Source organism: Oxyura jamaicensis, chromosome 8, assembly GCF_011077185.1.
Source record: "Oxyura jamaicensis isolate SHBP4307 breed ruddy duck chromosome 8, BPBGC_Ojam_1.0, whole genome shotgun sequence".
Classification (NCBI taxonomy): domain Eukaryota; kingdom Metazoa; phylum Chordata; class Aves; order Anseriformes; family Anatidae; genus Oxyura; species Oxyura jamaicensis.
The window spans coordinates 8,168,066-8,194,756 of NC_048900.1; the positions used below are offsets into that span (position 1 = coordinate 8,168,066).

General features: G+C 38.4%; 1 protein-coding gene across 1 annotated transcript in view; it reads right to left on the reverse strand.

The window, feature by feature from the left end:
• The window catches only part of CDC73 (cell division cycle 73), a 101,957-nt gene that overhangs the window by 51,546 nt on the left and 23,720 nt on the right, over positions 1 to 26,691 (reverse strand). The window contains exon 10 of the mRNA XM_035333352.1: positions 21,258 to 21,322. Within this exon, the coding sequence (XP_035189243.1) occupies positions 21,258 to 21,322 (65 nt within the window). The remainder of the gene's footprint in view (positions 1 to 21,257; positions 21,323 to 26,691) is intronic.

The following is a 26,691-nucleotide window of genomic DNA, read 5'->3' on the forward strand; positions in this document are numbered from 1 at the left end:
AAAAGTTTGTGTTTAGGTCTAACATGTCTGCAATGATGTTAAAAAAGAAAACAGTAACACTAATTTACTCAACAAGGTATAGAAGTTTGTGCAATATTCTCTATGTGTTTTGTGTCACTGTCCCTGTTCCCCCCCCCGCATGTCTGCTTCAGATCAAATGCAAAACCATGACTAAACTTACTACACGAAAATATTCATCATCATCGCACCATCATTATGGCAAAGACACATTCTAGACAAATATGCAAGGGAACAAAGACTCGAATTCAGTAATTTTTCCTCATTTAAGTTTAAACTGAATAAAGATTTACGCATTTATACTAGACAACCAAAATAAAGCCTCGCACTATTATTTACCAACAGAACTGCTCCTCTTACATCTCCAGTTATACTGGTGATCCCAGTTATTTGGGGATCCCGTATCAATAGGTTTGAGCATGTGAAGTGAACAACTATGGCTTTTGGCATATGAAGGCTGCTCCTATCCCCAGCCATGGACAGATTTTTTCTTGGATCAAGTTCGTGTTCTGTTCTAGTCTGAAAAAAAATACTAGTAAAAGTACTTGCAAGCCTCAGTGGTTGCTTTGACAGGGGGAAGAGTGTCCAATAAGATCTTTACCTAAAGGTTGTAAGTTATTTCTGTCCTACAAATTAAAAATTATACAATTGCAGTGATCTCGAAGAAATAAGGCAGACTGGGTTTCATGTTAAAGATGTCTCAAAAACAATGCCAAATCAGGCATGGTATGAGCACAGGAATAGAACCTCGAAGCTATTACTCCAGGCAGCCCCCCATCCCTCCTGATTTCCCAATACATTAACACAATCCCCAGTCATACTTCAATCTAAAATATCTACATCATCCCACATTGGAAGAACATCTTATCTCTTCAATGAGTACTCATTGCAATTTTTGAAGACTTCCCAGGAAGAGATGGAAGAGAGAAGAACATAGAAGTTACTACTACTTCTGTTCATGCCATTAGCAAGAACAGGCTTGGAACTACTTTGCTAAAACATCAATTTCTATGTGTGTTTTTTTCTCACTTTTACAACTCATTTCTCAGTCCTTACTTTATGCTGTCAAAGAATACAAGTAACTGTTGTACCATTTCTTTACATTATGACAACTGCACCTATAAAATTTTAAATGCATCTCCCCTTTTCATTTCATAGTTTGTTCTTTCAAAGCAGCATGTGATTCGGGTGGTGCAGTCTCACCATTCCTGACCCCACTAATTCCAGGCTGGGCATCATACCCATCACACACGGCATTTGCTGTATCCCTACAGCTTCTATCTCCAGCCCGTCCAGCCAGCCTCCCACGTCCAGCTCTGCTTTGCCACTACTCAAGGGGAGCACAGGGAGAGGAGGGAGGCAGGGAAGCTGCACTGCCAGCTATGCAATGCTGCACCATGCAAATGTAGGTCAGAAAGGAGAGAACAGCGCCTTTGCTTTGTACCCAAGGCAAGAATTAATTCAAAGGCTTTCTGGGGCAGGAGGCTGGGGGACGGCCGTAGGGAACAAACTTGCAGCAGGTCAGTTAAAGCTCTTGAATATCAGAAAACAGAGGAGTGAGACTAAAAACAACATCTGATCAACACCACACAGATTAAAAAAAAAATACATACACACATCTCAAGGGCAGGCTCAACGATGAAAGGAAAGCGCTAAAAGTGATGCCAAATTAGAAAGCAACATCTGAATTTCTAGTGAAAAGTGTTTGTACTTTCCCCCTCCTAGAGGAAATAACTTTAAGGTGAACCTATTCCTGTAACCAGATTTCTGGCTTGTGATTGCAGTGAATGGCCTTGATTAAAGCCTGCACCGAAGTAATTACAAGCAATGACACAATGGCATGAAGAGCAGCAGGTCAGTAACTCCAGAACGGCTATTTTACATATAGGAGCACCAACATCCAGTCAAAACAGCACAGAAAACCAGATCAGTTTTATCTAGGGCTTACATTTCATTTTGAAAGGAAGCGTGCACTATATTCTTCATTTGTCCCTGGCTACCTCAAAGGAAAGCCAGCCTGGCACAAGCCAGTACCTTCAATTCAGAGTTAAATGACTGTGGAAGAATTTAGCTGAACATGGGATAGAGATAAAAACCACCATGTTGCTCTTCTCATATCACCATGGCAACAGTTAAAAGAACTCTCTTAAGCATTTAAATCTGACAGTTTTCATGATAACCCTAACTGGATGATGGTAATGATGCATTTTGCTCCATGAGGTAACCACTATGCAACTCCAGCCACTGGGTACGAACCATGCCCTTTGCTGTTCTCAGGGCTGTGCTTGTGGTCAAAACGTTCTGACCGAGACAGTAACCTCAAGTCACTTCTCACTCAAAAAAAAAGTCCCACCAGCTCAGGGAACGCTTAGAGCTTCAAGCTTCATGTAGTCTCTAAGGTTTCCATTTGAATGCTTAACTTGTGCGCACTTGTTGTACCAGGTGGAAAAGTCAGGACTGCTAAAATGTTTGACGGGAATTTTCTGAAAGGGCTTTCGTTCACCTGGGAATGCCTGAGAAAGAAATGCTTTGCCAAACACTTCCTAAAGAGTGAGCAGAGTTGCTCCTGCTGTCTTCTAGGTATCATTTGCCTGAGGTAGGAAGAAGGAGTTATGTTATTCTATAATCTTTATCACTATGTACACAATATAAAGTTATTAAAATAAGAAAACACTGCAAGCCATCCATACAGTGTGTGTGGATATATGCATGTATTCTGAAGAATATACAAATACATCACTGAAGACAAGTGCATCAGAGCAAGTGCTTGCATCTCCTTCTCACCCATTTAGCTTGATCTGACATTAATTGACATTTTGGTATCAATATTCAGTGAACCGCTCCCAGTGACCTCCCAGACACCTAGTTTGGGCATGATGGAAAAGGCTCTTTTTTATTTCTCTCATTAGAAAGATGTGTGCAAAACATTTCTTACTCTAATACTTTAAGGACACCAGATTTGATATTGTCTTGCAATTAATTCAACATAAAGAAGATGAAGAAACTGAGAACAGTGTGAAATCCTTAAAGGATTAAAATTTCCCAAGACAATAAACATCAGCCTAGAGGAAATAGCCATATCTGCAAGGTTGTAAGAGATAACACAAAGTCCTCAAGAAGTTATACATACCCATTTCTTCCCAAGTTAACACAAGTGTTTATTATGTTAAAAATAAAAAACTTCCATGCCATCATAAAAACACTAAATCCCTCCAGTCTTAAAAAAAACAACAACGTCTTTTGTTGTGGAAAGGCCAAGTGTTCCCATGTCTCAGCAAGCTCAAGGTTTAAAACACAAAAAACTGTCTGCCACAAGAAATCCTTTGTTAATAAAATACCAAACAAGTCACCAAGGAAAACAAAACCCTATCTCACTGCCGTTATTAAATATTTAACATATCCTGCATTTAAACAAGATGAGGTCTAAGAAATATTTGAAGAATAAAAGAGATTCTAGGTTTCTTTCAGGATTTCACTGCTGGTCTCATCATTTCCTGAAGCACTATGAATCTGACATATTAAAAAAAATCTACGTCATAATTAAAGACTGTTGTGCCATAACATATAGGTTGATGCAAGATAATAAAACAAAAATGAATCACTGGAAAACGCCATCTGTGACTCAGTCTAAAATTTTATGTAAAAATTCAGTACTGCCAGTTAATGCAAATGCCAGTCTTTTTATAGGCATTTCTCCAAAGTCCACCTAGGCATTGATTTTCGTAGACATAAAAATTTAACTCAATTATCCAGCCTTGTGAATCAAGAGAATAACCAATTTCCCATCCTATCATCTTTGAATAATTTAAGGCCTTGTATTTTATTGATTCTTTTTTAGCATAGAAGAAGATACTTTTTATGTCCAAATAATTTAAAGAAACAAGGTTTTAATTCAGGTATGCTCTTGACATTACGTAAGACTCTAAAAAGAGTAAATATCATGCACAAACCTGAACGGACAACACATCCGCTCCTCAAAAAGCAAATTGTAAAGCTTATGCTGTAAGCAGAATGAGGCACTAAAAAGGGGGGGATCTCATTGATCCTAAATAAAATGCAACTTCAACTGAAATGTATTCTCAGTAACACCCCTACTGATGTCATGAGAAAATTCCGTCTTTCAAGTTGGAAGCAATTTTTAAAAGCAGATGCAGCAGACTACTCCTATCATTTCATCAAAATCAATATTGCTTCATCTGTTTTGGAAGTTAACCACATTACTTTAAAAAGTTAATCTATTTCCTGAATTCTCAACGTGGTAAAAATAGATACATACATTGAAAGAATGGCAGAAGATGCTTTTATTTTATTATCTCAATTCTTTTATTTTCTAAGAAACACAATTTATTCAAGCTTAAAAACCATAGTGACTGCTGTTAGTAACTGCACCAGTTGTGAATTATGTCCTTTATAATAGCAGGTGAGTCTGCTTGCTGCATCTGGCAAAAGTACTGTTTTCTTTCTACTAAAAAATTGAGAAATGGATGCTTAAAACAACTTAAGATATCCACTTTCATTAATTAAAAAAAAAAAAAAAAAAAGACTGCCAGCCTTCTCCCAGTAACCTGGGGGCTCTAATCCTGAAAAAAAAATGTAATGCTGCCATATTCAGAAAAAAAAAGCACAGCATTCTCTGGGTCCCCCAAGGTTTTTTTGTTTAATTTTTTCCCCATTACACTTTTTCCTCATTTTCTAATAGTAGAAGTTAAACTCCTGAAGTGATTTATTGTCCAAATTTCACACTAGCAGAGCAGAATGGAAAAACTGGAATAAAGAACACCGTCACTTTTCTTCCCTACCCCTTCTCCTTTTCAGCAGGAAACTTCACACATCTGAACACACACTTTCTGTAACTGCCATCTTCTGCACACATTCTGTAAATCACACCTGAGAAACATGACTTTTGTTGTGCCTAAGACTGCTTATGACAACCAGACTAATATTAATACTTTACCTCTTCTAGTTCTGTAAGAGAAACATCTACAAATCCTGTATTTACAGGGTTTTTTTGCACTGTAAAAAAAATATTTTACTTGGAATAAAGCAATTTTCTCCCCGTTCCTTATCACAGTAGTCTCTTAGACTTGTGAGTACTTACACCACCAGGAAGCTGTTATTTACACAGAGCTATACTGAAAGGAATTACAGCAGCTTAGAAATTCCTTATTCATGAGGAATTGTGAGAGATTTGTAGCTCAAGTACTAATATATGATTCACTCAAAACAGATGAGTAAGCTATTTTTTTAGTGGTTTTCTTTTTCATATTCTGGAGATCCAGATTTTTTTCCCCCTTTTGTCAGTATAAGCTCAAATTTTTCAGCATGAAAGCTACTCAACATGCCAGTTTTCCCAAAACTCACCACCTGCGTGCAATGGCATTTCAGAAAGCAGTACGCAGAGTTGTACACTAGCTAGAACATGGCGAAGTACTTTTCCATCAGATTGCAGTGCTAGGAACAAAACCACATTCACTGATACAGTCATTTCAGCATTAAGATAATGATGAAAATAATTAAGACAAATTGCAGAGTTGGACAGCGTTCATGCGCTGAAAGGATGGACTGATCCAGCCATGCCTTCCTCAGCACATCCAGACACAGAATGCAAAGTGGTAGATCGTTCCCATTTTTTTCCTTATGACACTTGAAGACATTTGAGCAAAAATAGCTTTCAATGTTTGCTGAACATATTTTACACCAGCTTTGTCAGTTACTTGAAATGAAAAATTATCAGAATGAGAAGAGTCTCCACAAAAAAAAGAGAGATCTGGCTCCCTGCACGGCCAACCAAGTAACTTGGTACTTCATTTATGGCAGCAGCCAATGGAGACAGACACAGCAATCCATGGCCTTAGCTTGTCCCAGCTTTTGGGAAGTCAACAAAAACAGAACTGTTCTTATAGTGGTCAATAAAGCTTTCTTTTCTTGCTGTCCTACTTTCTTCCTTTGCCAACAGCCTCTTCGCAACTCAGCATTTTCCAAATATATCAAAAAGATACGTGATAACATGCTACATGGAGGCAATTCCTGTAAGATGCCATATGAAGAACTGAGCAATTCTCCAAACAAATCCTCCAGCAATCTCCCCATCTAAACACAACAAGAACACACGAGTGATACGACAATTTCTGAGAGAAAAAAAAAAATCTAACTGGTCTTGTCTTAAACATATGGACATGAATTCCCTCAATGTAGCTTTTTAGAGACTGCATTCAGAAAAGATAACACAAATCTGTCTGGTCGTGACAAATACCCAACTACATTTTCTGACTTTCCTGGACAATATTTTCAAAGCTTCTAATAAGCATCAGTCTTTTAGATGTCATCAGAGAACTGGTTCTATACTGTAGACCAATTCTCATTGCTTAACACTGGCATCAGATTGAAGTAGACTGAGACAAATTGACTGGTTTCAATGGTTTGCCAGTGTAGCCACGTAGACTTTAACAAGCCTAGCAAATACATAATAAATGTTGACTAGGAACTGTTACCAACACTTCCTTCATGAATAGCTGATAAATTTATCCAGTAATTCGACGAAATATTGCCCGAATTTCCCCATTTACTGCAAAATGAGAGGATGGAACAGAGAAATTCACCTACAGAGATTCAACTACCTGGAGGCTTTTAGCTGATCCTATAGCGGTTGTTAGCAGAAATTAACAGTAACTTGCTGTGCTGCTGCTCAGCTACATTAAAGAAAAACTATCAAAAACCAGTAGAAATACTTTGTAATTATTCTCTCATTATAAACTTTTTGGAAACTGGGACATTTCTGTGTTACATAGTAGATCTCTTCCTATTAAACAGATAAAAGAGGCAAAACTCATGAAAGCTACGCTTTTGGTGAAATACCTAGACAGGACAAGCACCGAAGAAATAAAAGAGAAAAAAAATCTGCCCTAACCTGTTTATGTAACCAAATGAGAAGACAAATTTTAAGTGGTAGGCTTCAATTTAAGTACTGGGAATAAGTGTTTCACTGTGTAATGGAAAAGATCTCTGGAACTTACATAATTTGGAAAAACCATTATAGAACAATATTTGCATTATGAAAACTTCAAAGTTTACTGAATTTACATGAAATCCAGAAGATCTTGAATTGTGCATGCTGTAAAATGCATGCTAGTTAATACACTAGCTAATTATAAGCTAGTTAATAGATACCATTGGAGTTCATTATGTCAGGGGCATGACTAGCTGGACTGAAGAGGACTAGCAGCTGAATTTTATTTGTTGATCTGTTTCAGACCAAATCTGTAATCCTATGCAATCCAGTAGCAAACACACATGGCACTAAAGAAATAGAACCCCAGGAACATGAGAAGCAGAAACTGCATACGACAGTCCTGGGAAACATCTCCAAAACACAACAGGCTAACCCACTTTCTAGATGTTTATAAGAGTAAAGGTGAGAAGTCAAAGTATATCAAGTTAAATGCTTTCAATTCCCACATGATTTTTCTAATGCAGGAGTAAATTGGCCTTCACTCACTGTAAACTAAGGAAATTAAACTACAGCTAACTAAAGTAATTTTATTCCTAAAGACATCACCAGCCAATGGTAATTTTATGCATTATAACTTATGAATGTTGATGTTATACACTTTGGTAATTTGCTTTAATTCGCTTGAGTGCCTTGATCTAGATACAGCCTTAAGGAACGCTCGTATATTGCCATATTAGATTGCATCATCCTTTGTATTAAAGAGAAAAGGTTATTCCTGAATGGCAGAACTATGAAGCATTTGCCTAATATGAAAAAGGAAATTATTTCCAAGACTTCACTTCTTAATCATTCCCAGCCACTACAGACACTCAGGTGGCAACAGCTTCACCCTGGAAAGACTTCAGGTGTTTAGCTAGAAACATGAAGTGACTTTAACCCTTTAAAACAAGTCCTATACTGGGGAGATCACCAGCTACAATAGAAGGTTAGGAAGAGCTTCGAAAGGGATGGGAACTCCAGGGCTACCGGGAAGAAAAAAAGATTGAGTTTCAGATGTGGGGGAGGGAGGAGAGGGGGTAACTCCCCCCATCCAAAATTACACACAGCTACCATTCTTCGATTAGCATTTAGATGAATGCAAAGGCACTTCCAGAAATTCATTATGCTTGTCATAAAATCCCTAAACAAGATGAGAATCCAGGAAGATTCAGTGCTCGAGAACAAACTGTTAAGTACCTCCCAGAGTTCAGCAGCAGGTTGAAGTCTACGCCAGCTGGACCACAGGCTGGTGCCGTGGTTAGCACCACGTCATATAAATGACAGAACACTCTGAATACTGCTGGAAAACACACAGGATGCATTGGGAGCCTCTCCTACAGCAGTTCAGTAGTAACAAATAAGCAGGACTTGAGCCAGGGTTTTATCAGAAGAAAAAATTTTAAGGTATTAATCAAAGGAACTAAAACCAACTGAACCCAGATTTACATATGCATACACCTTTCTGAGTAGAGAATTTCTAAAATTTAGTACCTTAGAGTGAAACGATAACGAGTTAAGAAGCAAAATACAAGTCAGAGTAATATTTCAAATTATATCAATGTATAACAGTAATAGATTGCTGTTAGAGTGAATGGGCTGTTAACAAATAAAAACAGAATATATCTTTCCCACCCAAGATAATGTCACAAAGCACAAGTACTTTAAAAATGACTGAGAGGGCTCCCTCCCTGCCAATAAACCTTTCTGTAATAGCAATTTAACTGGAAGCAAAACATTTCTCCTGTCACCTTCAGACTTTCCACAGAACCTTATTCTAACTCATTTACCCTTGAGAAAAGAATATCTGCCCACACCCATCAGCTTCCAATCTTCTTATGGACAGAATTCATTTAGCTTCCTTCTGGGGAATATGGTAGAAGAAGAAAATGGTGAAGCCTAGTTGAGCCAAAATGAGTCTTTTCTTTTAAATTAAAAAAAGAAATCGGAACATATTTCTCAAAGCTGTGTACATTCTTATATTATGCCACTTGTATGCAGTATCAATATATCTCTATGCATTTTAATCTAGCTTAAATATGGTTTCACTAAAGCAACATTGCTTGACTGAACATGAGGCAGAAACTCCTTTAAGTCTGCCAAATATTAAATGTCAGGTTTGTCAATCACTTTTGTTCCACTTATGAGAGTTATCAGGTACTTGCATGATTTTCCTTAAAGGTAAGTTTTTTTATTCATAACTGAGAACTTCCACAATTCCTAGTATATTAGTAACTATTGTTTATGTGTAATACATTCTTGATCTTAACCTGGAGGATTTGAGCTGTTTATTACTTTTATCTTTATCTCAACTCCATAAAAAGGAGCGATATTTGAAAATGTTTTCTCTATACTGTCAAATTTCACCTAAAAACACATTCCCTGCATGTGGATTGTTACTGTACTCATTGTTCAGAAAGATCCAGTGGCATATTCCTATTAGATTGCACACTATTTGATCATGTATTTCAACTATTGGCAGCCTCCCAGAGAACAAAATAAAAGGACATTAAGAATTTTGCTGAGAACTGCCAGAGGAGTGAATACTAGAAATGTATTGAATATATAGTTTTTGCTGTACAGTACAATACATGTTTAATAAGGACAGCTTTCATATACATGTTGTTGTATCCAAATAAAGGCGAGCAACCTGCCTGATCAGGCTATCCTTTCATTAGTGAAAAAGACAGGCGTAAAAACAAATACATTTCACAAAGGATTCCAGGTATGAACAAGCAAGCTGAATTATACATTCGTATTTTAGCAAGCTTGTGAAATTTGCACCACATTGTAAGATTATCCTTTAAAAACAAGTATGTTATTCCAGGCAGTCCAGCATCTTTTCGATTTTACTTTTTAGGACAGAATAATAAGCAAGCCATAATGCTAATATGTATTTTACTATTTCAGTCTGAATTTCACCTTCTGTTCATGTCCAGATATTTTTGGAAGTATTTTCATTTTTCAAGACTTAATTAGAAACCTACTATAAAACTGGTGGTTTATTACAGCATGAGATATCACACTAAAACAGAATGGAATTTATAGACTAGTATGAGGCATCTGCATATAATGTAGGCAACTAAATTACTAGCTACAAAATATTTGTCTTAAGGCCTTCTCCGTTCAGAATTCTTTTGTTTTACTTAGTAACCACAATGGGGAAATAAAGTAAAATGCACTGGGCAGGTTATTTTTTCTTTTGACAACTGTATTCCGTTTAGATTTCAGAAATATCACAGTCTGTTTGCCTCATTTACATCAACTGTTCCCAAGATAACTAGGAAGTAGGACTGATTAATACTGCTACATGATGCATCCTCAAGTTTCCTTGTTCCAAAGCAAAACAAGAGGTTCTTTCTCCCAGCAGGAAACAGATTTGTTAGCAGCCTACTTCAGTAACACTCCTTCCCTGGTACTCTCTGAACCTATTTTCCAGTTTCAATCAAACCTGGAAGAATGTTTTCTTCTTCAACAAATTCTGTGAAAATTGCTGGCCAGAGAAACGAGACCCTCTGACTAGCGCTCCTAAGGAAGGAAAGGCAGGCAGCGCTTTTTCTGTACCTATTCAAAATGCCAGCACCAAGCCACCAGAAAGCACACATCTAAACTGATCAACTGCACGTTGCTCCGAGTTAGAGCAGAGCACAAGGAGGTAACACTTTTCTTGGGTCAAAAAGAGCCTTGGGTGATTATGGAGGAAAAAAAAATATATTACTTTTATTGTCTAAGAAGAAATCTAAAATTCCAAAAAAGAATTATTTGAAATTACAAGTACTATGAATTTACAGCAACTACATTTAATGAGAAGCAAGTCACATCACTATCACTTTGCTTACTCATGCAATTTTGCTTCACACTTCCTTTTTAAACCGATGTGTAAAAGATGTCTGTTGCTTATGCACAAAACCCACTCATACACCTTTATGTAGGGAAAGTGCCTGCTTTTAACCTTAAAGAGAAAGGAGGAGCAAGATATTCTAGTTCCAATAGCACATCTTAAGTCTTCTAAAGCAGCAAGCCAACTGAACAGTTCCTAAAGCAGTCTGCCAAATGAAACGATAACTAACATGAAATAAAACCATACTTAGTTAATATTCATGCTATATGAAGTCTAACCAAAAGCTTTACATACTAGCTAATCAAAATGCGTATTTGTGAAAAAACAGTTGTTCTCCGTTATCAATTTCTATCAAGATACCTACTGCTTTACACAAATTTGACATTTTGGACAAACATTACCTGAAATATTAAATATTAGCATGTTCATATAGGAGAAAAAAAATCTTTGAAAATTCCTTTTACACTTCAGAAAAAAATCCACGTCTTAATGTTTAATCAACATCCCTAAGAAAGTCACATTCATATTATGTATGTGTCTCTGCACAAATATTAGAAAACAGATTTATTTATTTTTTTGCCTGGTAGCTCCAGTGTTATGCCTCAAGTTGTATACTCAAGGGGTTCGTGTGACTTACAAGATCCCCAAACCAAAAAACTCCCCCCAGGAAAACATAATCCCTTAGGGAATAAAACTAGGGCAAAATATGAAGTGATGAATGAAAAGTAAGGGCATGTACATTCACACACACGGGTCGCCTTTACCTCCAGACACTCAGTGTCTTCATGAGGATTTTAGATGAAGATAGACCGGAGAACCACCCTTCCAGCAGCAGCAATGCAAGTATTTTCTGCAATAGCATATTACTCAGTAAAAACAAATGTAGCTCCAGATGGCAGCTCTGCAGATTGCAATCATAGGTATGTGCCAGAAGGTATGATCAGTATTGCCTAAATGCTAGTTGAGTGAGCCATAACTAATGCAGAGTTCATTTACATAGTCTTTACAGTCATTTACCTAATGAGAAAGCCTATGCTGAAAGGCTACACCCAGGACCAACAGTAGCAACTCAGAGCACATCAGGGTTTTAGCTATAGGTTCCTCTTATCAACAGTAAACAAAACACATCGAAGCATCTCAAAAGTGACAATGCAGATCCAATTGCAATACCGTGTGCCTACATAAAAGGGACAGGCATGTTAACACTGACTTCTACAGAACAGTAGAAATGCAAACAAGTAGAAACCAAACTGTGGTATGCCTTAACTGAATATATTCTCAAATCATGCAAGAAACTGCCTTAAAGGCTTCAAAATATCACCTATTTTGCTATTCTGATGGGATTTTCTCATTAGTGATGTTGCACTGTGTTGACATAGGGCTGAATGACATAATTGATCATCTATCCCTCAAAAGACTGCAAACCAGGGCTCTTACATTAGCATTTCATTAACACTTGCTTCCAAAGACCTGTCTGTTTTGAGCTCTGCAAACTTTGTGTGCTTAGTGCTGAGAAGGTATCAGTTCTGGCATCTGAATACATAAGACAACCACAAAAGACCTTCTTATGACATATTCCTTGGAACATGCTCTTGTAATAGCACAGTAACTGTTACGCCTGTGAAGAAAGCCTCCCACACTAAGATACCCTCTGGATAGATTCAAACACCACCAACCACCTACTGAGGAGCGGTCTACATAAGGAGAAAAAACACAGCTGCAAGAACAAGGAAAGGAGGTAAATCTTTAAAATATTAACTCCAAAACCAAATCTACAAGTTAGAACAATAGCCCTTAAAAGATGTTCAAGAAGGGCCTTGACAATATGGAAAAATACAGAACTGATGAAAATAAAAAGCTCAAATGAAAATTTGCTCTGACTTCACTAACAACCTGTGTTAAGTGCTTTGAGTCAGATGTACACAAGACTGGAACTTTGAGGCATGTTGCTACAGAGTCCTAGGATAACAGTACACTCTCCTATCTTGCATGCTCAGGTTTGACAAGGATGCTACGATACACAAGTATTCCAAGCAGAAAACTCATTTCCACAAGAAAATGAATCATATCTTACTCCAATAAAAGCAAATAACCTAGCAGAAAAGTGTCATATGGCCTAATGACAGCAGTATAATCTCAATAAATAAACAGAAGATATCTTCCTTCAGTCATCTCAGATTAGCTACATCAGCCACTCAGCTGATCATTAAATATTTGCAGTTATCTCAGATGAGTTACATCAACTACTCACTCAGCTGATCATTAAATATTTGAGCTGCAATTTTGATTTAGTTACTGTATCATAAATTGAGAAGCATGTTAAACTTCAGAACTGTGTTACAGCTCCTATTCAAAGACAATGGGATAGTAACCCATATACTGGGAGGGAGAAGAGGGGATGATAAGATGAACTTCTGCCTCCTGGTCCCCATCTGTCACATGCTCACTTCCACTTCTTTATTCTTCCCATCCTCCAAATGCCCCTATATCCTGCCTCCAGGGACCCAAGAGGTTCTCTGCCACCACCCTTCAATTTCCATGAAGAAGAAATGAAAACATCACTAAGACTATGCTAAATTCAAGTCCGAGCTCCTCAGAGTAGGACCAATGCCTTCTGACACGCTGTCTGAACACTCAGCTCACTGCTATTTTGCCTTGCTGGGTTCTTAGCTATTACCAGGAACTATTTAAGAAGGAACAGCGGCAAGAATCATTACAATCCAAATTTGTTAAAGCATTTAAGAATTTCCACTAGAACAACAAGCTGTGCTGGAAAAGGCTGTGACCCCAATCTCTTAAATAATTACTTATTTCAGAGATGTCTCAGTAAAATGTTAAAACCTTCACAGCGATCTGCATTGTTAAGGACTGTAGGTCAAAAACATTTTTTTTAATCTATAAATTCCTTAGGAAAGGTGCAGAAGATCTATATGCCATATTCAAATGTTGTGAATTAATTTAAATGCTACCCAACAGCTAAATTGTTCTACCACCATTAGAAGGAATGACAAACTGACAATTGACCATGCAGCTATTACGCATTCAGTAGATGTTTGGAGATAATCTGTGGAAGGAAATACGTTGACAACACTGTTTAATGTATAAGCTGTGTGAAACCTATAATGTTTGATTGGTCAGAACAAATAGGACAAAGTATAAATGTCGGTAGCTCGAGTTCAGCTAGTATCACCCAGCAATGCTCTATAAAACTTTCATTAACAGATACTTCAGTCAAATCTTAATACCTTAGAAAGACAAGTTAAACTAAGCACCTGTGCAGGATTCAAGCAGAAACTAGACCACATCAAAGAATACAAAGTAAATTTACTAGAAATTTTTATTTGGGGTCACATTTCCAAATAAAGATGAGTCCTAGAGCTTTTGGAGAAGATCTGAGTCCTAATTCAAAGTGTACAGGCCAGAAGGGTTTCTTGAAGGGATACCCACCATGCTAGAAAAGAAGCCAGTAGCATTCAGCCTCAGGTCAGGTCAGGTCTAGCAAGTCATCTTAAAATTCATACCAAGAGTTTTTAAGACTCTCAAGCTTTTGTATGTAAGGTTCTCTGGATGTCTAAAGTTCCACTTCAATGTATACTCAGAAATACTTGGAATTCTCATACTTAGCACTCCTCCATTTATATCCCTCAAGGATCTGACAGGCGTACCACAAGCACACTTAGCACGCTGACACAATCAAGTTTTTACACTGAACAGTGACTTCAGACACATTCATTCAGTAACAAAGCTCAGTGGCTCAAGGCCTTGCTCCCTCTTTCACTCAGCAGCACATGGGCCAACACTGAAATGCTTCAATTCCAGATGTGTGACTGCAACATCCACGTTTTTTCTTGAACTGCAGTTCTCGGTCTCAAAATAAAAAACCTATTCTGAGGAACAAAACAGGCAGTTCTATTGTATGACAGTACAATGGCAAGATATCTTGGCACAGATGTACATGATTTACAATCACTGAGGAAATGAGTGCCACACTGTTCAACCTAACGCATCTTCTTGAAAGCGGCATTTGTGTGCTATTTTCTTTGGTCTTTAACAACTTGGCTATTTACAGTAAAACTTTTTAGAGGAGAGTCATTTATTTCATGTTTGAACCATGACTGGTTGGCATAAACATGAACGGTTGGCAAAAAACGCCAGCCACTAAAATTGCCATATGGACCTTTGCCTATAACATACAGTTAGAGTCCTTTGGGAACTGTTGCATCTGCTCTTACTAGGGTACAGAGATACAAAATCAAGGAAAGGGCCTTCCAGTCTGCTGTCCCATAGCAATCTATGAGGGTAGGAAAAGTATGAGGTTGCTGGGAGACTACTCTGGTAGAACATCAGTCTCCTGCAATTTCTAGCTCAAGGATTTTCTGAGTTACTGGTCACGTTCTAGCTCTTAACCCTGGTGGACCAAGAACAGGTGGTTAGGTCCAATTAATTACAGAAAAGCACACAACATGAAAAAAATGACAACTCCGATGAAAAAAAGCCTCTACCTCAAGCATCGTTTGTGGAATGCTCTTCCAACAGGCAGTTATTACCAAGTTATCCTCACCCGCGTTTACTGGCTAAAAGCTGAACAGTATCACAGCTGCTTCACGTTGTGCACAGAGCATACAGAGTGCAGCTCGCCCCCGGAGCCGAGGGTGTGGGCAGGCTGACCTTATGCTGGCAGGCAGAATAATGACCGGCTTATGCACAGGCTAAACAAGAACTCGCTCTGCTTCAGAGGTGGCTTTGAACACTTTCAAAGAGTCTGTTGTTTTGCTGACTCCTCCTTCAACAGCGCTCCTTTCAAATATTTTAATGAGATGAAGAGAGGACATATAAAACTGGTGATGTAAGTAGTTATCTCTCTCCAATCTAATATTTATGTGCAATTTTTTTTATTTTTGGAAGTTGTGCTATTCATCTGCATGTTGAAAGACAATGCTCAGTTTCATCAAGTGCTTTTGAAAAGTCGTATCGGGTTTCAGTACCGAATCACACTCAATTTCTCAATATAAACTTGAAGTCTCTCAGATTTCCCAGCTCACACAGAATCATAGCCTTTTATATAAAATACATGCGTGCACTATATTGACTGCTGCTGTCCCTGCACATTTTCTCTCCACTGGCTCAGTATTAAAGTGACAGGAATTTAGCCTTTCCCTTCCTTCCAATATACTAAAATCACTCCAAATTATAGCAGAGGTTGAAAAAAATTTCAGTTAAATTATTAAAATCCCTGAGACTGTAATATATTCAAAAGCTTCTGGGAGCAGTAAGATACTTTCTCAAGTTAATGCTCAAAATCTGAGACCAACATCTGAAACTGGTGGAAAAAAACGCTCCTGACCTTAAAGGTGCTAGAACAGTTCTACAGTTCTGAAATCAAGCCTACATGTAGTATGGCTTATGCGGGGACACCCAGCAGTTAGTAGTTTTCTGTCAGGACCATGTAATGCATTTGATTCAATTGTAATGTGGCTTTTACAGTGTTGTTTTTGCTTGATTTTGAATCATCGATACCCCCACGTTTACTCAGGATCATTTTACAACTAAAAGATTACTGTAAAGTCTGGCAGATTACACTGGAAAGCCAAATAAGTGGGTTTTGAATTTGAAGCTAAAACATTAACACAAAACTCAGAAGCACTAAAAACTTGCAGGGAACTTCCTAACAGAGACAAAACTTACATGCTTGACTATGCTGCAGAAATTCACATTTGAGTTTGCTACAAGCCAGGTGCCTCCACTGCCTCCCTAACTCACTAACTGTACTGATTCTTCAAGTGTAGCCTGAAGTACATCACCTCAATACCTAAGAGAGCTCTTGTATCCACCTGCTTACAGAACACTAAGAAAACCAAATGCCAACGGTATTTCTGGTTGCATACAAGTGCAGATGATCAATGACAGATTCCATTAGTAACAGCAAACAGAAGACTGACAGGGAGCTTCTGAGCTTCAGCAGCTATGATTACTAAAAGAAAGCCCAAGTTAAGTAACGGGGAGCTTTCCAGCAATTAGGAAAGGCAAAGTAATTTCTGCAAGGCCCTACTGCAGTAATACACGGATCTGATTTGCTTACACCCAAGTGTATAGCAGCTCTGAATCACAGCTGATCATTAGTCAGGACTCTCAGAGCTGAAAGCAGTGGAAATGATTCTGCAGGGTATCAATCTATTGCTTTCTTTCATATTAGTTGAAGGCACGAAAACCTAAAGAAAAAACTCAAAGATGGGTAAAACCCATCCAAACTAAACCCTAAACTACTGTCACGGAGAGAAATATTACTTGTACACACACACACAGTCAATACAAAGCATGCACTCAGCTTGCAATAGGATTGGCACATTAGTGCCAATCTATCATATCCAGCTTTATCAGACATGTATGGAAACAGCAACTTCTCCAGTATCCTAAAACAGGTGCAGACAGCTAGTTTGGTCTGACGTTTTACTTCTCAACCTATAGGAACAGCTAAATACTTCACACATTCCAGTGACAGCGACCATTAGTCCAAAATTCAGTTTCGTTATATATAAAAGAAAGGTCAAACTCACTTTCTAGGCTCCCACTAGATGACACTGGCTTAGTCTCAAAGGTGGCATTTCTCTTTAGTCAGTGAAAAGCAGACAGATAATGCCCTGAACAAGTCAAATGTACACCAGAAAGAACATGTTGAGAACATCAGTTCCAAATTCTCGCTCACCATTCCTTCGCATCCTACATGGTAGGAAATATTAACATTTTTCTCTCCCTCTTATTTGATCCATTTCAAACAGCAAACTTTCCTACTTTAAAATAAAAACAAACCCAGAGAAGCTGGTCTGCTATACAGGGGATGATGCTTTGAAGTGAGGCCTGCAGGTAGACCTGTAGGTCCCTAAAGGTCTCCCAGCATGGTTTGCAACATGAACTGCTGGGTAACTGGAGAGCAAGAGCTACTGTCACTAGATGAGAGGCTTCTGAAACACCATCAGCCCAGGCAAATGGGAAGTGCCACGGGTATTAAAAAATGGCTCTCTGAGAAAGATGCCTTGTTATAAACAATTCCAGGTCCAGAATAATGAAATCATGGCTTCACAATAAGAATTCATTAAATAAGTCAGTTCTTCCTAAGAGAAAGTAAGTGCACCAATTAAGCAAAAACCCTGTTACAGGGAAGAACTGCCAGCAGCACAAGTTATTTTAGCTGACATTACTTCAAAAAAAGCCCACCATTCACCATCTGTTCTGGCACAAATTTTGAATGCTAAGAAAGTTTTCAACATCACTGATGAAAAGAAAGCAGTCAAATGCCGAAGTTTGTTTTGCTGTTAAAAAGAACAAGCACCTAGGACAACTCACATTTCAGCAAGAACAAATAAAAAGCTGAAGTTCTGCACATTTCATAAAATGAATTAGAGAATTAGAACAAGACACGCAACGCCAAGTGGAAGACATGTAGGGAAGATAACAGGAAGCAAATAAAAGCTATCTTAGAAATTTTAGGAGAGAAGTAGATGGGCAACCCCAGACAATGGGTCAACAATTTCCACGCCAGGTAGCAATCATATGCCTACAAAGTTTTTCCAGTTGCTAACAAGATCAACACTTTTGCAAGCTACTGGCTCCATCAGCCTTTCAAAGGGAAAACTAGCCTGAACAAACTGTTCAGTTCCAACCAAAAAAATAAAATAAAAAAAGGACAATGAGTAATAAGGAAGCCAAGAGAATCAATGTAACAAAGAGAAAACAACAGCAGGGGCAAATGGTATTACCAATAACATTAACCACCAGATTAACCACCAGATTAGGTTAAATAATCTCTTCCAAAATTTTGCTCATAACCAAATGGGAAACTAGAGAACAATACAGTAAGAAAAGGTGAGAAAGAACGAAGATGAAGTAAAATAGCTAATTCATCTAAGTAATATTTATACTTTCAGAACCAGTAGAAATTTAATGACTTTCTACAAGCTGTTGGTTAAATCTCACTTGGAAGACTATGCAAAGTTTTACATTTCCATGTTAAAAAAGAAAAGAAGATTTTAACTGGAATAGCTAAAGAATACTCAGATGGGAATTGCAAGCTCATTTCCCAAGTAGACTTGTTTAGCCAAGCAAAATAAAAAGTTTTAAAAGCATGACTGGTGTCCATAGTACATCAATGCAAACAAACACTCCCCAATAAACAGAAGAGCTACTTAACTTAAAAGGAAAACAATGGCATAGAAATCAGCACTTCAAAGTTCACTCACCATTCATCTGGAAATGAGAGGTCCAAACTTCGAAAAACAGCCTCTAATAAAGAGCTACCTAGCACTTCAAGACCACTGAGATGTTTGATGAATACACAAAAGGGATATTACAAATACCCTTTAGTGTGGGGATAGCACACAAGACATAGCATATGTAGGATGCCATTCCAATGTTATTCTCCATATTCCTATGATTTACTAATGAGTATTTGGCCTTTTTCCATTTCACTTGTGGGGAAAAATTTTCCATTTCTTCCTATATTTTCTAGCATTAAAAATATGAACACCCCCCCCCCCAAAAATAGAGTAAAAGCTTAATGCAAAAATTGCTAACTAGTACATTAAAACATTCTACACAGAACAACTGTCTGAGGATTATGGGTTAAGCCTATGTAGATCCATCACTGTGACAAAGTTTAGACAAGAACAGATGAATACTTCTGTGCCACGTAATTAACAGATTTATTTTACACCCCCCCACATCCCCCCGAAAAACAAAGTCAGTATGTCACCGCAACTTATGAATGAGGTAAACATCTAGGGCAACTTTTTAATAGTCTGTAAAATAAGGCTCCAAAAAGCCCTTATAACTTCTTTCTTGGAAAAATGCTAAATGACAGATGGAGTTTTAATATTTCTCATGACACCAGATGATATTCTATGTGCAGTCATGCAATACCTCTTAAACAGTTATTCCAAAAATTTTGAGTTTATGTTGCAAAAAGGTTTATTAGTAATTCTTTATATCAGTTATATCTGCCTCCTTAATGGCTGAAACCAGCAAGGACAGCTTAATTCTACCTCAAAACTTTAGGCACTATACTGAATATACCAGCTAGGTTTCCTAAAACAAAGTTAATTATTTTTCATGAACTCCAACAAGCATTATTTTTAGAGTTACTATGTCACTCCTTCACTTTTTAAATTTTTACACTAACATCTCAGTGTTAGCACAAAACATGTTACAACATCTCAGCTTTTCTACTTTACTATAATCATGCTTTTTTCCTGCCTCCATAGGGTGATTTAAACACAGCCTATTTACTAATTTACAACAGTATGAGTAGAAACAAATACATCATACCACAGAAATCTGGATCTAGTATAACAATGCTGCGTGATCCCTCAAAGCAGCCTTAAATCATGGAAGGGGCAAGAACAAATCTTCAGAGGACATAATAGGTTCACCCTCTCTCTCTCAATCTATTTCTGAATCCATCCACATTCTGTTTTAGAAGTAAATGGATTCCCTCCTTAAAATGTTGCCATACAATTATTTTAAATATTTGAAGTCTGAATGAGGTTGGGAATGAAAGACTTAAGCAAGAGCTTTTATCAAGAAGAAAAAGTTCCAAATGGTTTTAATAAATTTACATTCAAGATACTATTTTATATTAGAATTAGGAGTGCAAACTTGAAGTAGTGCATGGATTTAGGAGAGTGTTTAGTGCTGCCAATTCATCAGATTTATATAGGTACACAGATGGCAAAACCTTTAATGAGGGCTCTACATTAGTTTTTCAGCATTTGTCCTACTTACCAACAGATCAAAACAGCATTAGCTTGAGAGCATTCAACCCATTTCCATAAAAGCAGAGAAATATTGGCAAAAAAGATACGTTCGAGGGTCTCTGTCATCTGTACATGTAGCAATTCCCACAGACAGCATTGCAAAGTCATATGAAAGAATTCAATCTCACTAAGCCAGAAAGTTTCAAAACAGTAATGCAGGTTAAATTCCTCTACCACAAAACAAATCTATTGTCATTAAGCACAGAGTAGGAAACACATCAATATTCCAAAATCTAGTTTTATTACTAAGATTTCACGAGTATAGTTTTATCATTTCTGAGTATAAAAGACGTCCTTAACAGGCATACAGAAGGCTGGCAAAAATATAGTCATATAGTCTTAATAACATCAGTCATAAAGAGGCTGTACCTCAACAAGACAAACCTGCCAGCAAAGTGTTCCCATTGCACCTTTTTACTGCAGACAAACCCCTTGAACAGAGTTCTCTAAAATGCAATGACCAAATCAAAACATATTTACCTTGTCACAGAGAAAAACATTCATTAGTTCTATTACACAACTAAGGTGACCTTCCAGAGCCTAAGCAAGGCTGACAAGACATGCATTGTTTCCATAAAACATGTTTAAATAAAGACCTTTAGCTTACCGTTACAGACTTCAGAGTCATTCCGTGATAGGTACCCATGGTATCGATTTTAAACCCTTCCGTTTCTGCAAAATAGAAGAGTCTCTTGTAAGTTGTTCTGAACATAGAGACATCATGACTAGATAGACAACATTGCAAGTATCTTTGAAATTATTTTTGCACAGGATGTGTCTTGCTGGTGGTTCAGTTTAGGTTCTCTTCATACTACAGAACTTGGTTAGCATGTAAGAGACTAGTGTTGTCTTCAGGCAGCGCTCCATTTGGTATTTCTGCTTTCTACAACCAGAGTAAGCTTTTTCTGCTGCATGGAATCGTTTAGAAGAATGACGTAAATTTAAATCTTTGCAAGAATGTGGAACAATATGCATGCAGTCTCAGAAATTCTCTTTAGTACAAGATGCAGAAGCAACTAATTCCCAGAATGCATTATGATGCAACATTCACAGCTGTACTTAAACAGAAACTGGTATACCAACTATAAAACCACGGACACTTGATACGATAAATCCACTTCTGCAGTGCAGAATAGCAACAATGTCGTTACCACACGATACACAAAACAGAAATCACATAAATTCACACTACCAGACTGAAAGTGATGAAAAGCTGTGTTTTTTTCTTTGGAACACTTTTAATCAGGCTGAATATATGCTAAGTGACAGAAGTCTACAAGTGCTCAGTGACTACGCTTTCTGCTGCTAGTTTTCTGGGGTTTGAGAAGTCCTCCCCTGTCTTCAGTACTAAGTCAGCTCATGACTGCTGCCACCAGAATTTGCAGTGAAACCTTTTTCCATTTGTACATTCCCTAGTCTCATGCATCTGTCAGCTGGCCCTACCAACCAACAGCTCAATTAGTTCATGCTTAAAATGGCCTGATTACCACTAATCACCAGGGATGCCATGAGAAGTTATCAGCATGGCTGGTAGTGGTTACAGCAACGGAAGCAAAGCAACTGGCAGCACAGAGGCAAACCCATCTGGGCTGCTGCACTGTGGTGAGATATTACTACCCAGTTAGAGATTCTGGTTGTTAAAGTATGCCACATAGATGCTCACATATGCAGGAGTCAACCTGCAGGTGGATGAGGCTGCTAAGACTTAAAACATAAGGGTGAATTATTTATAGCTCAGTGGGCCCAGCAAGGCAGAGATGCAACATATAGATGGGCTCACGATAGAGAGGTGGACCTGACTGCAGATACTATTGCACAGCTTAGGCGTGATTGTGAAACGTGTTGCAATCAAGCCAAGCAGTTAAAACCTCTCTGGTATGGAGGATGACGGTGACTGCAAGCATTTGTCTATGCTAAGCAGCTTGTGTGCTATTTTAGCTAGACCTGAATAAAGGTACTTGATGCTTGCAGAAACCCTTATTGAGAATTGGAGGATTACTGCCTTTTGTTACGTCATCTTCACACAATGCAGCAGCATAAAAACTTAGCCAAAATAATGTGTAACCAAGGTTAATTCTCATACTTGAGCCTACAAACTTCCAAGAAAAAGATCAGATTTTCAATACTGTTAGAGCTTCTTGCGCTTACCATGAGTAAGTTCACTTAAATTGAAACCTAGACAACCCTGACAACAATACAGATGGCCCTGGGAAGCATCTATTGTTGATCATCCTTTCTTCCTTTAGATGAGGAAGATCATCATAGAGTTGTAGGAAATGAGAAAAGTTCTCCAGATTTTATCACTCTCCAGTGCCTATGAGAAGATACCAAGGAGTTCAAAACTGATCATACTTCTCACACCACAATGACAGGTATCTACTTTCTGAAGCAGATTTGTTTTTTAGTTTTGCCTCCTTTTTTTTCCCCTTCCTCCTCAATTACATTATCAAACCTACCACCCAGCAGAGAGGCCTAGTCTTACTGACTGGATCATGTTTTACTTGCACTGCCCACCATGTCACAGGCCATTTCTCCATCTCACCATACAAAGTCACCTTTGCTCCAGCCCTTCTTTATCTCAGCTTCTCAAAGCCCTCTCTTCTGCTGGGCTTGACATTCTTGAACTATGCAAAGTTATTTTGAGAAAGCAAAATGCAGGCAGGTACAGTCTTGAGTTTCTTTACACATTGAGCCTCAGCACAGGGCTAATACAGCTGAACTCAAGATAAAGATAATGAAGTTTCTTCTGACCAGCACTTCTATAAATAAGTTTTCTCACTGTCTATATAGGTCACTGTTTGGAGGCAAGGAACATATTAATGTTTCAGGAGGTGCCTGAGGCCTTACAGAATACATGGTAGAGCTCCCTTCAGTTGAAGCAATGCTTTTGCTGACCTGGGGTGACACAAATCAGAGATGCATGATCTAGAATGACAGTTGTTTGGGGATTACAGATGATTACCAACAGAAGAAACTTTGCCCTCTCCAAATTGGCATATTATGAGTTCTTCTTACCTGTGACATAAAAGGTTCTCAACTATTTGAACCAGGCATCCTTCCCAAACCCAGGGATACAGAAACCCTTTAAGAAGACCAGCAAGCAGTACGCCCTGCCATGCAGGGCCTACCAGCTCCCTTCCTCTCAGCACAAACCCTGCTTCTACAGTTAATTAGTTCTTCACATTTGCTCTCCATATCAGGTATTTCTTTCCAACAACCTTTTTCTTTGTCCCTGTAAAACCTTGCATTCCTCCTGAACTAAAACAATAACAACAAAAAAACACAACAAGAACAACAACTGTAACTCAAGTCTCCATTAGCCACACAAAGGGAATAAAAGCCCACAGAGCCAGCAGCACGGTTAGAAAATAAAATCTAAAATCCAAGAGGAGAGAAGCACCTCGCAGGGAACAAGCCCCTGTTGAGCCACAAATGGTTTCATCTTTTGCAACAATCTCAAATCCTTCAAAAATGTGTCCTGGTTTGTGTAACGAGCCACAGCGGGGCCCTGGATATTACTGGCTTCCTTCTCCCAGCCTTGAGCTGCCCCCTCTTACTAGCATGAGGAGCAAATAACTAGGACCTGAAGAGCCAGCTATTGCCTCAGGCATCAGTGAGTGGGCTCCTAGCCTGCTGAGTATTTCCAGCAGGTATACAGGCCTTCCAATGCTATTTAACAGCTACTTAGGTGCTAAATAAAATATTTCTGATCAGCAGTAAATAATGGCATAGTGCCTTTCCTTACTGATGTAAATCTGAGAGAAGCTGAATGGCCCAAGCAGAACGCAAGTGCCCACTCAGGTTTCTGCAGTCACCACAGCCACTATGATGTCTCCTGAAGACTCCAGGGCCTGCTACCTGCAGGTAGGGTGGGATGAGCAGAAGAAGCCACCTCCCAAACAGCCCACCTGCTTTCAACTTTCCTGTCTCAAAGTCTTAAGCAACTGATGAATGAGTTCAGCATTGCCAGCTTCCAGATCGCCACAGCAACCCTCTTTGAACTGACAACAGCACGGACATTCTTTGCTCAGAATAGTTGTTCCCTGATCCTCTTACTTACTATGTGGTATTCTAACAGTCAGCCACTCACACTGCGCTCACTTGCAGAAATAAACACTGCAAACAGCAAGAGCCCTGCCACTTGCACATTCATGCCTTTTTTGAAGGTCTTACTTCCTGCACAGAGCTGCATACGGTACCTTCAGCTCCACTCCCTGTCCACAGCCTATGCAAAGCAGGGAACAAATGCTTCCAAGTCAGGAACTCCGCAGCTATGGCCGCATTCCCACTGCAAAAATTACTGAGGCTGTTAGCCAGGTTGCTGCAGCTGCTTGTAAAAGACATTCAAGGGCCAAGACAGAAAGAGGAGCAGCATTTCTTCCAGAGCATTCTCCCAGGGCAGTGGCTGACCCTGACACAGCTGCTCAATAGCAGCCCTAGGACACAAGAGGACCAACAGGTCACAGTAAAGAAAAGCAGAACACAGAGCAACCTGGAGCACCAGGGGATGTGCCCCCAGCATACATCAGCATAAATGCTGTACCATAGATACTCTCTGACTATGAACAGAAATGCAATGTGTTTCTTCTATCCCTTCCTCAGCAGCTCAAACCTGTGCTGCTGAGTCATGCAGCAGCACAGACATGAAATATTGATGCCTTGCCAAGAATTAGTTTGCAACTCCAGTTTCAAAATCATACTTTCACCAATGGCAATAAAGAAAACAACAGTTAAAATTGTAAGTCTACTAAGAAAAGGGTAAGTATTTGGGAAGAAAAGAGACCCTTTAAAAAGAAGGGCATCATGACTGTGAAACTGCAGATCTTTATTTTTCAACTTTGAATTGGATGCAGAACAACTGCTAAAAAAGTTACGTAAGAGTCTTCAATAACTTGGATTTCTTCAGTAAAATTACAAAATCGCTAGGCAATCATACACACTTCATTTAGGCAAAAGCAGTCCAGATTAAATACTTCAAAAACAGAGTAAAGAATGCAAGCAAAACCCAGCATTAACATATAGTGGCAAATGTATTACAGCTTTTTCTGTTTGCCAAATATAATCAGTTTGATAAACATAAGCATTGTTAAAAACATCTTGATCAAGCAATGTCTAAAACCTACATCTCTAGAGACTAAACACAATAACTACTACTGCATAATCAGTTCTAGTGCTTCAAAACAAACTATCACCCGCTAACATTAAGACTAGCTTTTCTTTTCCACTCACTGCATGTATTATGATCACAATTTCACAGTTCAGTGACCCAAAAATTCTCTAAAGAATCATACACTTTTCTAGCGTGGTTCATCACTGGTTACCTTTCTAGCATCACCATGGATCAACCTGAGTGCCTCCTCTCATTTAGAAGAATTAGACCTCGTAATGAAAATATGCACACTAATGCATCAGCTTACTGGACTGATTATATTCTCCATCATGATGCAGTCAGATGTTCCATTTCCTCACGTATGAGTATTAATGCTCAAAGTGCCTTCCATTTGCTCAGAGCCCACTGCTCTGGGTCAATCTAGGTCACTAGACATTTTGCTTCTGCATCTGCTGCAGCTCTAGCCATCAGATCCAGGTGTAAACTTGAGCATCAATACCTTGCCTAAGAACAACAGTTTTGAAAAGACTTCTTTCTTGAAGGAAGTCTAGGCAAACAAACAGTTTGAAGGAATACCGCTCTCCAAAACTGGAAAACTCAAGTAGAAGACTTTGCTTGAATTGCAGATTAATAAGATTGAATAATCACTTTTTTTTTTTTCATCTGTTTACTTCTCAAAACGGATATCAACAGTTCTGCAGACTGCCTGGAAATGATTCACTACCCCACTTCACACCCATGGTAATTAAGTCACTGACACCAAATTTCACTCTACAAAATAGTTTACTGAACACTCCTTTTCAGTACTACTCCCTAACAAGTAAAACTAAAGTTTCAGGCCTAAATTTCCAAGTTACACTAGCTAGAGCTTACAAACTTCTCTGCAAAGTTCATCGAAAACAGTTTAATAATAATCTCACAGGTAATTAAA